Here is a 17,531-nt window from a genome sequence, read left to right as displayed (position 1 = left end):
TAAAAGTGTACAAGATTGTTTAACCATTAACAAAGATTAGCTTTTATGACTGTTAGAATTACCCTAGTTGTTAGGGCAGGTATATGCTCGAAATTATAAACCGCACGTGTTGCAGTCATAAAAATACGACTCAAGAGATAAAGTTATGTCTTCAAGACATAAAAACTTGTCTACAAGACATAAGTTGAAGTCTGGCTCCGTCTCAAAACTGAGACATCCACAAGTCGAAATTTTCGACTTCAGCATGTCTTGATTGAGGGAAATTCAAGTCGAACTCAAGTCGAAGCATTTTTATTCATGAACTGTCGAGTGTCAGTTGCAATACCACGACCTAGTTATTTTGTGGAAATTTTATATTTTTTGGTATAAAATGAAACTTCTTTCTTGACTGAGAAATCTCTTATCCATCGTTGAAACAACTTTTTTTTTAATTCGTCTTTTTGGCTGAGTTCAACTCTTTTTTTATTTAAAATTGCATTTTTGTTTGTTTGCAGTATCAAATATTTTATTTTATGTTGAAAATTTGTTATTTAAAAATAATAATTTCCTTTAACTGAAAATTTATCTTCGCTTAATTGAAAATTAATCTCTTTTAATTAAGGATTCAACTGCTGAAATTTCGCTTTTTTGGTTGAATTCAACTATTTCTGGTTTATAGTTCAAATCTGTTTTGTTTGAAATATCAAATATTGCCTTTTTTCGCTGAAAATACATGTATTTTTTTATTGAAAATTCAACTACTTGGTTGAAAAACTCATTTGTCAACCATTGATTTTTACTACTTTTTCGAAAATTATTTTTTTTCTGAGTTAAAAATTATTAATTTTTCCAATTGAAAATTTAACTATTCCATCTTTTGTTAAAAAATTATCTGTATTGGTTTAAAATTAATTTATTTGCTCGAAAATTTATGTATTTTATTGAAAAATCAACGTTCGATAAAATATGTTTATGTTGGTTCTAGGAAGTCTATAATGTTATGGAAGTGGGAGTCGCAACTAAGTAAATCTAAAAAAAAAACACTTAAAAAGAAAACAAATTTTCCCCGCTACAGCCATAGAAATCCAATATAGGAAAATTTGAAATTTTCTCTCACCCTGAAATAGAAAATATTCTAAAACATCCCTTGTTGTAGAATTACTCTTTCGGTCATGACTATGATTAACCTGTAACTTGCAACGAAAAATATAACAACTGCCACTCGACAGGGATTTACTGTGCATGCAAACATTAGTAGAAAAAAAGTTTTAATAGAAAGTATTCATTAAATTTTCGTTGATTCATACAGAAGTTGTATTAAATCACAATATAAGTACAAATTATCTTGCAGGTTTAAAAGATTGTTTGAAGCAATTTGAATTCGCTTGTCATTTTAGCGATTATCTCGCGACCAATTATTCCACCAGACTCTATTCAAGTAGCTGCGAACTTGTTGCCTACTTTCTTTCCACTTTCTTTGGCATTTGATGCAAAGTGTTTGTTGTACCTTTGGTTAATTTGGTGGTCAGTGTAATTACGCTCCAAAGAAATTAGCATTTGAAAGAAGAAAAACATCGCAAAGGGCTTCCTCTCCATTAACAATGGCTCCCTGTGAGTTCAGAAAGCAGACTATCGACTCGTTTATAAGGATCGATAGCTCTTTACATAATAATGAGTTTAATGGTTGCGACAGTGAAACAAGTCACAAGTAGACAGATAAGCCATAGTATGTTGTATAATTTTAGTGCACATATTATACAAAAGTAAAATATTGACTACTTGCTTTAATTTACTTCAATTAAAGGTCTCGGATTCACCACACTTTGACACTATTTGGCAATTTTTTTCGGGAAGACACTATTTTCTTACTATTTCGAAAACCTTTCTTGAAAAATATTCTTAAAACAATATGTCCGCCATCTCAACGAATTAAACGAACTGGAAAATTTTCTTGGTGGCTGATTATAGACCGTGCATAAATTACATACAGTTTTTTTCTGACATTTTTAACCACTTATGTACTGTTTCTTACGAATTAACAAAGTTATACTGTTCCATAATTTATTAAAAAAACGTTTATTTTTTTGCCCGCCGACGAAGGATCTCTTCAGATATACAATTATGTTTATTAGCCATATTGTATCTTAACGGAGCAAATCCTTGTAATGTTTTTGAAGCGAGTTAAAATCTTGTGGCAAGTTATTGTATTAAAATTTGTTAAAAGATTTTTCAAGAATCGTACAAGCAATACATTTTTCAATCGATTTTTTTGTAGATCATGGCGGCTGAATGAAGGATGACGTGATAGCCAACCAATTTTTTAATTATAACATTCTAATAATGCCACCATGGAAGTAATTTTATTGTTAAACTTTTTAACCATCCGCTATAAAATATGGCTAATATACATCATTTATTGTACATCAGAAGAGGCCTTTCGCCTAGAGGCGAAACGGTAAAGATTTATTAAATTTTGAACCATTATACCAAGAACTCAAACATGCTTCATTTAATTTTCTCACCTAGTGGACGCATCTGTCAACATCAGCTAATTTCAACCAAAAACTTTTGACTTTTCAATGAAAAAGATGAATTCTCCATAAATAGTGCAAAATATAGTTGATATTTTAACACAGAAAATATATTGATTTTAAATAAAACAAGAGTTGAATTTAACCAAAAAGACGAATTTTCAACAAAATTGAAAGTTTACCCCTTACCCAAAACAGATTAATTTTCATCAAAACAGTTGAATTTTCAACCCAGAATATTAGTTTTCTCGCAGAAAGGACATTTTCAATTGAATATTTTGAACAGTGGACGTAATGTTAGCACGAAATTTATTTAATTAATTTTTTGTTTTAATTTTTTTTCGTTTCAAAAATTTTAAAAGCTGAATAGTTGAATTTTTAAACCAAAGAATATCTACCAAACTGTCGAATCTTCGAGTCAAAAATTCGAATGATCTTCATACCATCAGAAACAGATGAATTTTTGAACCAGAAGATGAGCATTGAATGAAATAGTTTAATTTTGAAGAAAAAAATGGTTAAAACAGAAAAAAATTCAATCAAATTGTTAAATTTTCAAGCCAAAATTACGCATTTTCAACAAAACTGTTGAATTTTCAACCAAGAAGTGTCACTTTTTAACCAAAGTGATAAATCGTTGAGCCAGAAAATATTTATTTTCAACAATGAAGTTATTTTCAACCAAAGTAGAATAATTTTTACCTTGACAGTTGTATTTTAGCAAAAAAGGGTTCAATTTCTACAGAAAGAGATAAATTTTCAAACAAAAAATATAATAAAATGGTTAAATTTCCAATTCAATAATGAAGTTTTGAACCATGTCTCTGAAGTGAGTGCAATTCATTCTAATTTATTAAAATCGAAAGGAAATATCGAGTGCAGTGGTCCTCGTTTTTTCGAGTTTCGATCTTTTCTGAAGTTCTATTCGCGGAACAATGATGTACACTTGTACAGAGTTGGCTGTGAGGCGAGGTGCTGGCCGACTTTCTAAATGTAGAAGTCGTTATCAATTAATTTTATTTTTAATATTCAATTACCTAGGATTAATTTGATCGATTGCTGCATTGCTTTCCACTTCGAAACCAACCACAAATTTCAATGTTTACTTAAGTAATCCAGGAACATTTTTGTAGAATGTATCAATTTAAAATTGCTCTTTTCCATTTACTGAACATTTCTTTCAAGTGAACTAAGAAAAAATATTAGAAAAAAAGAAAAATAACGCCACGTAAGTTCGGGTATCCTATCAAAATAACCCCTGTGGTTTCTTTCAAGTTTTTTGGATATTACTTTTTTCCATCAAAGAGGGTTTAAATGTTTTTAAATTTTGAAAATTTACAATTTTGTTTATGGGTGCAAAGAATTTTTAATTTTTTCATCACAGTATTCGATTCCAGATAATAATATAGAATCGTATTTTATACAAAATAATTTTGAGTAAGTTATAATTCTTTGGAACATCAATAAAAACGATCAAATTTCTTTGGATTTGGTAACTGCAACACCTATATGTGCAAAAACTATTGTGCATCCGTTAAGATAATGCTGTGTTTTTTTTCGTTCGAATAGAACACAGAAAAATTTTAATATTTCAAAACTAAAAAAAGTATTTGTTTTTTGAAACTTCAGAAAAGGTGTTTTCCATTCTTAAGAACTTTCAAACCATCCGGGGAGTCAAGAGTGATACCTGAACATTTCGTTTTTACATCATTGGTTATCCTGATATGATACCACAATTTTTCCATGCATACGTCAAAAACAGATTTCATGTATTGTTTGAACTTCGCCCTGCCCACTTATATTACTTTATTATTGTTTTTTAAATAAATATAAGTGTTACGTAACATTTCTCGAAAGCTTCCCCCGTCCCCATCGTAACAGAAACATGCCGGCTCCTCTTAGCCCCCCCCCCCCTCCCACCTAAACGTAACGTAATAGTATATTTAAGATACCAAAAGTGAAGTTCAAAGAAAGTCTCCCAACACTAAATAAAATATCCTAACGTTTTAACTGTCCATTTTTCTCCGTACAAAATAGGATGGTCCAAAAAATTGACTTTCACCCATAGAGGACATGACACCCCTTTCTTTTGTTAGGTCCCTGAAAAAATTAAGGTTAATATTAAGACGTGCCGCAAAGGTTTAAACGCTAGGTTTAAACTTAGCTTGTGGATAATTATTAGGTTATGCCCGAGTCTACAGAATAATTTCTATTACCAAAATTCTCCAAAAAATTTAAATTTACTATTTTTTGCTAAGTGGCCTTTTCCTCTATTTTTCCATACATTTTTACTCGACAAGCGAAATGTTTTCAGGCTTTTTTATCTAATTTTTCGTTCTTTATTCAATTTCTATTTATTTTAAATCAAAATTTGTGTTGTTATTATTAATTAAAGACTTAAGTAATTTAGATATTATTAACCCATTTTCTAACAAACTTGTAAACGGTTATATTTTTATTTGAATAAGACATCTTACTCTCAACAATGACAAAGGACAACATTAAATACAGAAATAGATAAATCTTAACATTGCTTAAACAAACAAGAATCGTTTTAAAAAATACGAATTTGTTACAAAATAGAGTAGTAATATTTGAATATGTAGATATTAAATAATAAGCGACAAAGTTAGTCAAATTTGAAAAGCAATAGAGTTTTCTGCGTTTTTTTGACAAGAGCTAAAGATTTGCAGTAAATAAAAATTGACTGTTTAAACGACTGGTAAATACTTGATTTAAACAAAGATGCTTCTTACACACAATTACTAATTGTTCGATTAAATGTTAAACAGTAACTTTCAATTAGTTAGTAGGCAAAAAATGCCATAAATGGAAATTATTGAAATAATTTTAAATTAGTATATTACAAAAATGCTTCAAAACCATTTAACTTGTCGAATATGAATTTATGTCAAAAAAGGAAAAAGGGCAGTTCATATGTGTCAATTTAGCGGAAAATGTTTAATATCAGTTTTTTTCTGGGTCTCCAAAATGGATAGGAGGGGGGAGGGGTCAAAATTCAAACTAAATAAGCGGAAATTATTCGTTAGCGACTCCCCAACAAATCCTGATAATCTCCGGCGAGCTAAGATCAAACCCAGAGACGTGAGTCTTATTTTTACAACAACAAAAATTTTCCCATGTTAATCTTATGGAGTTTTATTTTGGACCATCCTAGTGCAGTCAAGCTATCCCTTAAGTTTCAATAGATCCCCTAACACCATAAATAATTGTTAAATATTTCTGTTTCAGTTGACCGAAAAAAAGATCGTGGAGAGCAGATTTGTCTAGTTAATTATCGCGAGTGATGATGTCGATAGTGCAAATTTTGTAAAGACATGAAACTGAAGAAATTGAAAAGATTCTCGTAAAATAAGTATAGTGAAATTAGTTATACGCGTTTGTACCTACCGGTAGTGATATAGTGGCGATCGTCTTGAGATGGATCTGGGAAATGATATCATGCCAGGATCGAATGCTTCATCGTCGTCATCATCGTCGAATGCAGCCGTGAGGGGTCGTACTCGACCCAATTGTACCCGTTGCAGCAATCATGGATTAAAAAAGAAGCTCAGGGGCCATAAGAGGTATTGCGAAAATCGGTATTGCATCTGTGATAAATGCATCCTCACCGCCGAGAGGCAAAAAGTTATGGCTGCGCAAACGGCCCTGAAAAGGGCGCAAAAGCAGGACGAGGAACGAGGGATATCGCCTCGAGAGGTTATTTTTTTCTTGTTCCTTAGGAAATCAATTTTGTAGGAAAGACCAATTGCTAGAGACCAAGATTACAATTTTCAATTTTTAATTCGATTGATAAATACGAGTATGTAATTTTCTAATCATTTTAGATAGGTTTCTGCCTTGGAAGAATCTATAGAAATTAAAAATCAAAATAATAAATTTTATATAACTGAAAACGTAGGGATACCTATTCGATCGTCTTTTCTTCTTAAAATTGATCTCAGAAGACCTGTGTAAAGTCAGTCTTCCCTTAAAAACTGCTATTTCGTTAAAACAATTGTTAGCCTGAAATCTAATTGTTAGTTGTACTCGAATTAATACTCAATTCATCAGTATTTTTTAGCTCAATTTGCATTTCTTAAAACGTCAAAATGATCAGGAATTAGGACATGTACCTTAAGTCAATAAATCTAACGAGGAAAAAGGTCTGCGATACAAATTTTTTGTTTCAAATGGTGGCCGCAGTTCAAGGAAATGCTGTAAATTGGGGAAAAGTCATGGAATTTTGTGGGCGAGAGAAAAGCTAGGGATTAAAAAAAAATAGTCAAAGTCAGGAAATTTCTGTAAGAAGCACATTAAGTAACTGTCAATAATAATCAGAGCTGCCACACAGTCACTTGTAGCAATTTTTTAAAGTGAAGTTATTGAATGTAGTCACTTTCCTTTTAATAAATTAACTCATGTTTAACCACTATTGAATTCAGGTCCATCCCTATTTCTCAATTTTATTGAAATCTTTTGAACTATGTATGGGTATTTTTAAAAATCCAAAAAAATCTACAAGAGTTGTGAAATATTTACAAATATTTCAAAAGATTTGAAATATTTTACAGATTTTTAAATAGATTTATATAATTTGAAGTAAATACAAGGGTTTAAAAAAATTTAGATTATTTTTCGAACTTTTCAAGAGCTTTACATTTTTTCTCAAGTTTTCCAAAGATTTCAAGAGATTTCAAAATATTTTAAAGGATTCGAAATATTTTAGGGGATTTTTTAATGATTTCAATAATTTGCAAGGATTTGAAATTTTTGTAGGATTTTAAAAGCTCTCAAGGTATTTTAATAAATTTTCGAGGATTTCAGGATATTTTAAAATATTTTAATGAATTTCAAAGTATTCCTTCACAAGAAAGTGAGGGATTTTGTAGGATTTTGAAAATATGGATAGATTTTAAAATATGTTTAAAAATTAATTTTAAACTCACCCTGAGTCTTATTAATTTATCTTTAACTATTTTAAATTCTTCTTGAAATCTTTTATCACCTTGGATTCTCAGACGTTTGATTAAATTCTTTAAAAATTCCTTGAATTTTGCTAAACTTATTTGAAACTTACTGCGTTTTTGCATATGTTTCAAATGTTTTCAATTAACGAGAATCTTTATTAATTTGATTAAATTACATTCATTTTTCTTAAGCTTCTCTAAATTCACTAAAATTTTACTGAAATCAGTGGAATTTTTTTCAATTGATTTAAATTGTTTTTAATTAAATGTGAATTATTATAAGGTTCTTATGAATTTAGGTGAGAAATAACCCTTTTTTACAATTAAATTAGGTTGTGGTAGCCCTGAGAATGATAAATTAACAATTCATAAATTAACATTGTTGGTCTTCAATTACTAATGGTGAAGGAAAAGTCAGGGGATTTTGAAAATAAACCTTTGCGGCCACCTTGAAATGTTTCAGTTAACACCCTAACACCATAATTAATTGGGTAATATTTCTGTTTTAGTTGACCGGGCAGAGAAGGTTTTCCTAAGCCTAGTTAATTATTGAGTGTTGGTGTCAAGTGCTAGTTTTTAAAAACAAAAAAGACTAGAAAGTAGTGCAAAACTGTTGAAATTGAAAAGATTCTGATTAATTAAATAGTGAGACTAGATATACGTGTTTATACGTATCGGTAGTGATAAAGTGGTGATCAACTTGAAATGGATCACGGTAATGACACAATGCCGGGTTCGATAGCATCATCTTCGTCGTCTTCGAACGCAGTCGGGAGTGCCCGTACTAAACCCAATTGTGCCCGATGCAGTAATCATGGATTAAAGAAGCGGCTCAAGGGCCACAAGAGGTACTGTCTCTACCGGAAATGCGCCTGTAGGAAGTGCATCCTTACCGCCGAGAGGCAAAGAGTTATGGCTGAGCAAACGGCCCTGAAAAGGGCGCAGCAGCAGGACGAAGCCCGAGTGAGAGAACCTGACGAGGTTATTTTATCCCTGCTCCTTCGGGGGTCAATTTACAGAAAATACCGATTGCTAGAGACCAAGATTTCAATTTTTAACTTTAATTTAAATTGATTAATGCAAGCGGTACGTAACTTCTTCAATCATTCTACTTTAGGGTGGTCTACAACCAATTATTTTTGAATCTGAATAGAACAGTATACCAGGGCTCACCAGATGCCAGCCCCTGAATGACTTGGCTGATAGTGTCAGCCACGGACACTAGATCAACCTTAGTCCTTATACTTCCTTCTATCTACTGATTGACCGTAACGACAACCCTTCGTACAGTACGCCAATACTTTTCGAAAGTGGCGAGACACTAGTTGCGCGTGCGCGAGATGATATTCAAATATTCCGCCAATGTTTCTCAGAGGTATTTCCCGCCAAGCCTCAGGGGCGTGGTTCAACTAAGCAGGCGCTTGGTGAGAACCGGGCGCTTTGTGTGATTCTACTGTACTAGCCTAAACTATACCTTTTTACCATCCGTTCATATTCCGTAGGGTCCTCTCAAACTTTACTGCAATTTTTCAATTACTCCTTAGAAGAAAATTCGCATAAAAATACAAATAACTTATGGTTTTATCACGAGACTCTGCTATGGATTGACGAACAATTTTGTAGTTTTTAACTAAAATTTCTAGAAGCCTGATTGATGGAAGTGCTGATTCTAGGTCACATCAGGGTGGTTTTATTAAAAATTCGACCTATTCAGAAGCTTTAAAAGAATCTGTGACTACTATTTGGCAGATGCGAATATTTCTTACACTAACACTTGCATCAATTTTTAACTTTTTAATTCTGAATGAAGATTTCTTCATGAAAACTACTATTTTCGAGTTTTTTTCTGTAAAATTTCTATACTATACTGACAATATTTAACAGTTTTGAATCAGTTTTGATGAAGTTCATCTTCCATCTTTTTTATTTATAGACTATGTATTATTATTATTATTATTATTATTATTATTATTATTATTATTGCATACATAATTTTCTTTCTAATCAGAGTTTGGTCTTGCGGTATTTGTCCTAAAGTTTGTAGTTAAGTTGTTTTTCTAAAAATAAATTATATCTAATTTTGTTTTAAGAAACATTTAAAACTGCTGATTTGAGCATTAATTTTTCGACATTCACTCAGGAGAAAATTAGAGTAAGTCAAATAGAACGTTTAGAAAAACCAAATTTTATTAGTTACCATGGGTGTCTGGCAGATAAAAAAATGTCTTTGTTTAATTTCATATTTTTCCATAAAACAGAACTCGTGAACCATTATGATCTCTCAAATTAGAAATGCTGAGACTCGTGAAGCTATTTTCGCTGCCTTAAGTAAATATGTACAATGGAAATCTTTGTTCTTTAATCCTTACTTCCAGTTTCTTAATTAAAAATGTTTTGAATCTCAAAGTAACTATGTTTACAATTTGAAACATCGTAAATTATAATCTGGTTCAATTGTTCATGTTTCAAATTGAAAATATAATTATATATGTATTCAAAGGATTGAATAAAAATATTTATTCATCTTCAATATAAAAATTATTTAGCAATACTCAGAACACAGACTAGTGAATATTCCGAACAACTTAAGAAAACCTAACAACCTAACAACCTAAGAAAACCTAAGAAAATTAGTAATAATTATCTTCTCAGTGATCTCGCGATCTACCATAGTTTCGATTAATCAATCATTTATCTGCTTTTACTTTACATGAATTAAACTTTGTACCGCTTGACAAATTGTTTTTCAACCAATTCTTTATGGTTTAGAGATTATTTATTATGTCATAAAATGGTCAGAAACACATTTTACCGCGAACAATAGACTACACTCTACTGGCCGGACCAGTAACGATAGCCCTCTGCTAACAACTACATCGTGATAATTATGCGCATCAAACGCACGAAAGACCATTTTTTTAATAAATGATTAAAAGTCATAATAGAGTGACTTGGTCTCTAGCAATCGTGATTCAATCCCATAATCGTTGAGCAGCGATCTTAATGATTCTATTCCTAGCAGGTGGACCCCAGACCCATTTCTCCGATTAGCAACGGTAGCACTGTTGCTGATAGTGGTATAAGCGGGTTTGTGTCTGTTCCCTCTGTAAGAAAGGTGACACCCACACATCCCCTTCAAACACCAACGTCTCACCTTCTACCACCTCAAAGTAGTAAGTTTTTCTCTATTTCTTATATATTCAATATTCTTATTTAAATTACTTCAAGGCAACATTTTTGTCCATCCGATAACGTAGAAAAAACTGGGGGTTCGTTTATGTTACGGCTCAAGTAAAAATTCGCATTTTTTTAAACCGAGACCACAATAGAAATTTTATTAACCATATCATGGCAAACCTCTTAAAGTGGCCCTCATAATGCCCCACGTGGGTCTGTGAGACCCACGCTTACATATTTCAAAGAGTCAAATAATCCTAATTTAAGGAATATAAATAAGTAAAAAGTCATTTTCTTGATTAGTTTAAAAGTTAGCGGTTAACTTAATCTATTTTCTACTTTATCAAGAAAGAAGGATTAAATAAACGGCTCAGAAAAAAAACATTGTAGTTAATTCACTTTCATAGAGGAAAGCTCTTTTATTGTAATTGCTTACAAAACATTTTTAAAAAATGGACAAAACAGAAAATTAATCGCAGGGAGCGTAAACACAGCATAGTTCAGACTATGTTCAACGCACCCAATTTACCGTAGAACGACTCTTCAATTTAAAAAATCATGTAATTATAGTATACAAACTACATACGCATAAGCTATATGTTTTAAACTGATTATTATTAATTTTATATTCAATTAAATGTGCATACAGTGCACCTGAATTAATTTCGGATTATGTAAAAAAATCTACTTAATATTTTTAAATTAACGCGAAACACTCCACCTGGGTCTCAGAGACCCCTGCATACATTCGTATCACTATGATTCTAAGTGTATGCCTTACCGAAGCCGCTGACTGAATATAAGGCATCAGGATATTTCAAACTTTTTTCTACTGAATATACGGCGTCAGGATATTTCAAACTTTTTTTTAAATATTTAAATTACCAAGCTAGGAGATATAATAGTCAGAAGAATACCCCTGGGTCTGTCAGGCCCATGTGTCGCGTTTTAGAGTTAAATCTGTATTATAACGTAAAAGGAGAATCACTGACTTGTAAAATCTTCGAAGTGAGTTGAGACTCATTTAGCAAAATAGTTTTTTTTTATTGCAGCTCCCTTGATACCAAAATTCGATTCTAATAAAAACCCCAGTTTCCCTCAGAAACAGGAAATTGGGGTTCAAACAGTTTTTGTCTCTATGTTTCTCCTATTCCCCTGCATTTTCCCTTATTCAAATTTAGAGCATTAAAAATGATAACGGGAATTTAGAATTTTGGAATTGAATCTGAACCTTTACCTTTATAATTTATAATTTTATAAACAAAATTCGAAATTCTCAATTTTGCACTTTATTTGCATCCTATTTAAACTTGTTCAATGTAATGACTTAAAATTCAAGAGTTTCACTTTGAGTGCTTTAATTTGTAGTTTGTTTTTTATTACTTCAAATGGAATAATTTTTAGCCTTAGAGTCTGAATTTCTTAATTTTATTGGCCGAACATTTTTCTTCGATTAAAATTGCCACTCTGATATATGTACGTGCATACTTCAAAATCAGTACTTTGATAAAGTTTGATTTTCAAGCAAACAAATTTTCACGTTCATTACGATATAAAATCGATATAGCAAAAATATAAACAAACAAAAAATATTTTAAAGGAAAACTCCAATAGAAATAGTTCTTACGGCCCTGATTGTTTATGGTTCGGAGAGTCCCGAGATATTGCGAAGTATAACCAACTTTAAAAATTAATGCTATAATAGCGAAAATCAATAAAAATTAAGTAACTTTAATCTAAGATATAAAATTCCTTATAAAAAGATTGTATCCTCTTTTCTACATTTAAAAATAAATGTTAAGTCTTTTGTCCTTTTCGTGCAAAATTTACAATATTTCCCCTTTCTTCAACTGTTTTTGCGCTTTTTGAAAATAAAATTTTGTTAATTTGTTCCTTAAGATTCAAAATGTCATATTATAGTTTTGCTACCTTCTTTGCTTTATTCATTGATATTTTTTCAAAAAAGTATAGAATTAGTGAATTTATATTCTTTGAACAGACTTTGATATTGTGGATGAAGTTCCTTAATTTTTATAAACAAATTAATCAACAAAATTGATTATCTTGTATTTTGAAATCGGGGGGAGTTTTTTGTCTCGCATCTTGTGTAACTATGTGAAATTAATGTTTTATTGCAACTAAATACTGACAGATTACATTGTCCATCGGTGCTTTTATATGAATCGTTTATTTCACCTTTAAGAATAATATTTCAACATTTATTCACTCAAAAATATTTTTCATTGTTATAAACAATTATGATAAATAAATTCATGAAATAGGTGCTTTTCAGAACATAATATGCGATTTTCAGCATAATCGTTTATTGTATTCTCAAAAATAGCATTTCAATTGGTTAAATTGACACTCACGGATGTTTTTAATTGTTATAAATAATTCTGATAAAAAAAATTCACCAAGTATGCGCTTTTCGAAACGGAAAATACATTTCTTTAGAAGAATAGTTTCTTTTACCTTTACGAATAATATTTCAGTTTGATTTAGTGACACTTAACAACATTTTTAATGTTATCAATCCTATGAAGTCTGAAGCAAGTGCCAATTTGATGAATTATCTTCTAATAATACTTTATAACATTAAAAATGTAATCTTTTAATGTTTAGTTGTAGTACGACATTAATTTTACATGAGTTTTCAAGAAGATTGAGATAAAGAATGCTTTCAGGCTTAAAAATAAAAAAAAATTTATTCATTAATTTGTTTATAACAATTAAGGAAGTGATGCAACTGGATCCATAATAATCTTTTCATCCCTGGGTTAAAAAACTGCGGAATAGACATCAGTTTATAAGGAATTTAAAGCTCAGAGTCCGTGGCAGGGCTCGGATCATGCGACTTTATGGAAATTTTTAGACTATTTTGCAAAAATTTGAATTTTTGAAGAAAGCGACTGATCGACATTTTTCGATTTTTTTCAGTACTTCCCTTTGTTCAGTTTCAATTTTAATTACAATGAAACTTTTATAATTAAAATATGAAACTAGAAAAAGTGGTTCCATTGTAATTGAAAACGTTACCAGTCGAATAATTTTTCAATAAAGCTTTATAATTAGAATTTTCCTTATTTTTTCTAAATAGTAGCCAAGTAATCGATACTATTTAATATTTCAACATCAGAAACTAAACAAATAAAGTTATTATTTCCGTCATTCGCAATATCCCATATTCTATATTCCCTTTTTTTTATTCTGAGACAAACAGTTATGTAAATAATGTTTAAACATATGAAAAATTCTAAATTGTATTTTAAAAATACATTCCTTTATCTTATTCGAACTTTTGTTGTGTGGCACCGTGATTTCCTGGTCATTCGTGAGCTTTGCAGCAACTCGGCGAAAGAAATGCTATATATAATCTTTCCCAGATCTCTATGAATGCCTGCCCCTATCCCCGGTTTTGCGACCATAATAAAAGTTTTTTTCTTACTTCGCTAGACTGTTTTACGAGTGTATGTGCTTTTCGGACAACTAACGAGTTAGCAGTTTTTTCTCACTACATACTCCGCGTCCAAATTTTTAGTTTCATATTATAAATATTGTTTTACTGATAACCATACACAGTAAACTCCATTTGATCAATCTAATGCTGAAAGTGGATTAAATTATGTGAATTTGCCACATCCAAGTCATGACCGTCTGCGTAGACATTTAAATTTCCAAACTGATTTTGGAACAAATTTCCAACATTTTTCTAAACGAAGGCTCATTTTGTTTCGATGAATACATAAACACGACAATCTAAACTCTAAAAGAAAAACTTCTTGATGATAGAAAAATAGTTTTCAGAGTCATAGAGAGTTGTAGAACAATTCAGGTTTCCTTTTGGCTTGCAGAACTTACAGTTTAAAAAATGTTGTCTCTTGCTTGAAGAATCTTTGTCGATTGAAAATTCAACTCTTTTGATGACTATTCGTCTTTTTGGTTTAAATATTTATCTATTGGATTTAAATTAATCTATTTTGGTTGATGATTAAACTGTTTTGTTATCAATCCTTATTTTTTAATATAATTCAACTATTTTTTATTTAAAAGAAAAATATTTTATGTTGAAATATGTTATGGCCTTTCTCGTTGATAAATCATCTGTTTTGGTTGAAAATTCAAGTACTTGATTAAAAGTTGAACTACTTTCTTAAGAATTCAATTTTTTGTTGAAAATACATAATTATAGTCTGAAAGTGTATCTCTAGTTGAAAATTTAACTATTTTTGTTGAAAATACGCCTTTTTCTTTAAAAATTAAATTTTTCAATTGTTAATTTAAACATCTTTTTTTTGGTAGAAAATTAAACAAGTTAAAACTCATTTATTTGGTTTATATTTTATTTTATTGGTTGACATTTTAACTATTTCTTGGGCAGTTAAACGTTTTCTTAAATATTTTTGTTAGTCTTTAATAAGCTATAAATCTTGCAGACATGAGAGTCGGAACTAAGTGAATCTAAAGACCAGGAAATACTTTTAGAAAGAGAAAAAATGTATTTAAAAAAAAGAATATAATAACTGACATTTGAGAGATATAAATGAAGATTTGTAAAAATATTTTTTTGTTCTGCAAATGTGGATCATTTTGATCTGAAATTGATAACGAAAGTGATATGCAACGTTTTGATATCCCGGTATTTACTGTGTACAGAAAAAAATGGTTCTTTGATATTTTTTTTTCGAACGTAGAGAAACAGAATTGTCTTCACTATCAGTCTGTCAATGAAACGTAAATTTTGCATTCTGTACAGGAAATGCAGTTAAGAATTGCATTCCAGATCTTATAATATCGTTCTTATGAAAATTATTTGGCTTCGACCATTCACTGTTTGAGACATTTTATAGTATGATGCTTTTTAACCTGATATGCGGTCACGTAAAATCTACACTTTTTGCATTGCGTATTCTTACGATTGTGTTGTACCTTACGGAAAACAATGCGAGAGAATAAATCTGTTTCTAAATTCGCCAATTTATTAAATTTGACTTCAAAATTTTTTTAAGGATGTTTGAAAAGTTTAAAGTAGTCCGAATCGAATAATGTCCATTAGAAGTCAATCAGAAAGTTAAATTTAAAGAATTCGAGATAATTTAATAATTGTATGCAATGTTCTCCTACAAAGTTTCTTCTTAGTTTCTTAATTCAAAAAAATTTGCATAATTCGAAATCAACTTTAATATTTTTAAGAAAAGTACAAAATTTTTCAAATCCTCGTTAGTAACTGCTAACTAACTGTTCAGTTGATGTGAATGGATATTAAATAAATGAACGGTACCGACTGCACACTTATTATCACTGCACATCTATATGTTCCAATAACAGGCGTCGCTCATGTCAGTAAAATTCTTCTCGGGCATGTGCAGTTATAATAAAGCCACCATCCAATTACGTTACTGTAGACAAATTAAAAGGCCAAGCAAGGCATGAGATGCATCCTTCTATGATTATCGAGCGAGAATTTTAGAACGAGGAAACTCTCATACAGAGAAAAGAGTAATTTCTTGTTATGTGTAGACGATATTAGGCTTTGCAGAACTCGAACCAGTTAAGTAGGATTTTTATAATTCCGCGCTTCAATCATTTAACATTATCAAGTTTTACTTTTTATTCTTTTTGCTGCTATACTCTTTTATTTTTTCTCATTGACAAACAGCTTTACTTATTATTAATAAAAACAATGAGAGAGTACATATGAAATCCTGGTAATAAGTGTGAATTCATTTTAAAAATTATCTGTTTTTAATGCGTATTTAACAGCTTTTCCCATTCCAAATCTGGTATCCCGCGTGAAAAACTTATGGAAAAGCATAAGGAACTAAAGTAAATTTTATGAAAACGATGATGCCAACAATTTTAATTTAAAACTTATTAATTTTGTTCTTATTTTGCCAGAATGACTGTAAAACACAGATGCCTCTAGAATAAGGAATTTCACTGGCATTCCTTGCGTATACCCATCAGTCCATCATGTTGGCTACATGCTAAGAATTAATAAGTTTGAAATTGAGATGTTTGCCGGCATTGATTCAGATTTTTAAATTAATTCCTCAAGTGTATCCATAATTTTGTCGTGTTGGGTACATTGGTAGAGATTAATAAGCTTGAAATTGAAATTGTTGTCAGCATTAATTCCAAAAATTTCATATTTCTTTCTTTCCACCTCTGTATCTTGAACTTTTGCCTGAAACTAAAATTTTTGCGGCGCACACAATCAAAAAAATTTCTAAAATATTTGATGAATCCCTGAATAAATCCCCTACCAAAAGATTTGGTTAAACCAAGGAATAAATTTAGTTACACAAACAAAATATTTTTTTGTTCTTACAATGACGATATTCAGCGGTTAAAGCAAAGCAAATTTGTGTTGATTTAATCAAATCCTTTTCTGACCACATTTATCCTGAAGAAATTTATTAACGTACTTTCGTACTATTTACTCTCATGTTTGAACATGTGTATGCATAATCACTTCGTGAAAGATTCAAGTATTTGAAACTAGACTGGTCTACCTGTTGTTCGACCCGATTCCTCTTCAACCATTACCAAACTTTACCCCTTTTGCACCATCAGTAACAGTAGAAAGCACACAGTACTATGATTGCTCCGCCCAATCCTTTCTCGCTCTGAATTGAACGAAAATCTAAACTGCCTTATGCCAATTTTTCATATTTTATATTTCATAGAGCTGACGTGGCCGTCGATCAGGTAAATGTCAGGCATTTTGAATAAAATCTTGTAAAAGTCAAGGAATTTCTGTAAGAGACGCTTTATGTAACTGTCGAGGATAATAAATTATTAATTGTTTTATTCCTATTATAAAAGATTCTGTGTTAAAAATGTTACAAGATCTACAATTTGTTCTTTGGAC

At 30.6% G+C, this 17,531-nt stretch overlaps 1 protein-coding gene across 7 annotated transcripts in view; it reads left to right on the top strand.

The window, feature by feature from the left end:
• LOC117180843 overlaps positions 1-17,531 on the top strand; it is a 291,065-nt gene that overhangs the window by 113,182 nt on the left and 160,352 nt on the right. For 3 of the 7 annotated variants that reach the window (XM_033373373.1, XM_033373372.1, XM_033373371.1), the window contains 2 exons: positions 5,763-6,230; positions 10,503-10,653. In XM_033373373.1, coding sequence (XP_033229264.1) covers positions 5,952-6,230; positions 10,503-10,653 — 430 coding nt within the window. In that variant the 5' untranslated portion in view covers positions 5,763-5,951. Of the gene's footprint in view, positions 1-5,762; positions 6,231-7,989; positions 8,462-10,499; positions 10,654-17,531 lie in introns of those variants that run through there. The other 4 variants (XM_033373378.1, XM_033373377.1, XM_033373376.1 and 1 more) reach the window with 4 other exon arrangements.

This window comes from Belonocnema kinseyi, chromosome 9 (assembly GCF_010883055.1).
Source record: "Belonocnema kinseyi isolate 2016_QV_RU_SX_M_011 chromosome 9, B_treatae_v1, whole genome shotgun sequence".
NCBI classification, from domain to species: Eukaryota; Metazoa; Arthropoda; class Insecta; order Hymenoptera; family Cynipidae; genus Belonocnema; species Belonocnema kinseyi.
Note: the sequence above shows the minus strand (reverse complement) of the source record. Positions and strands in the feature narration are given on the sequence as shown.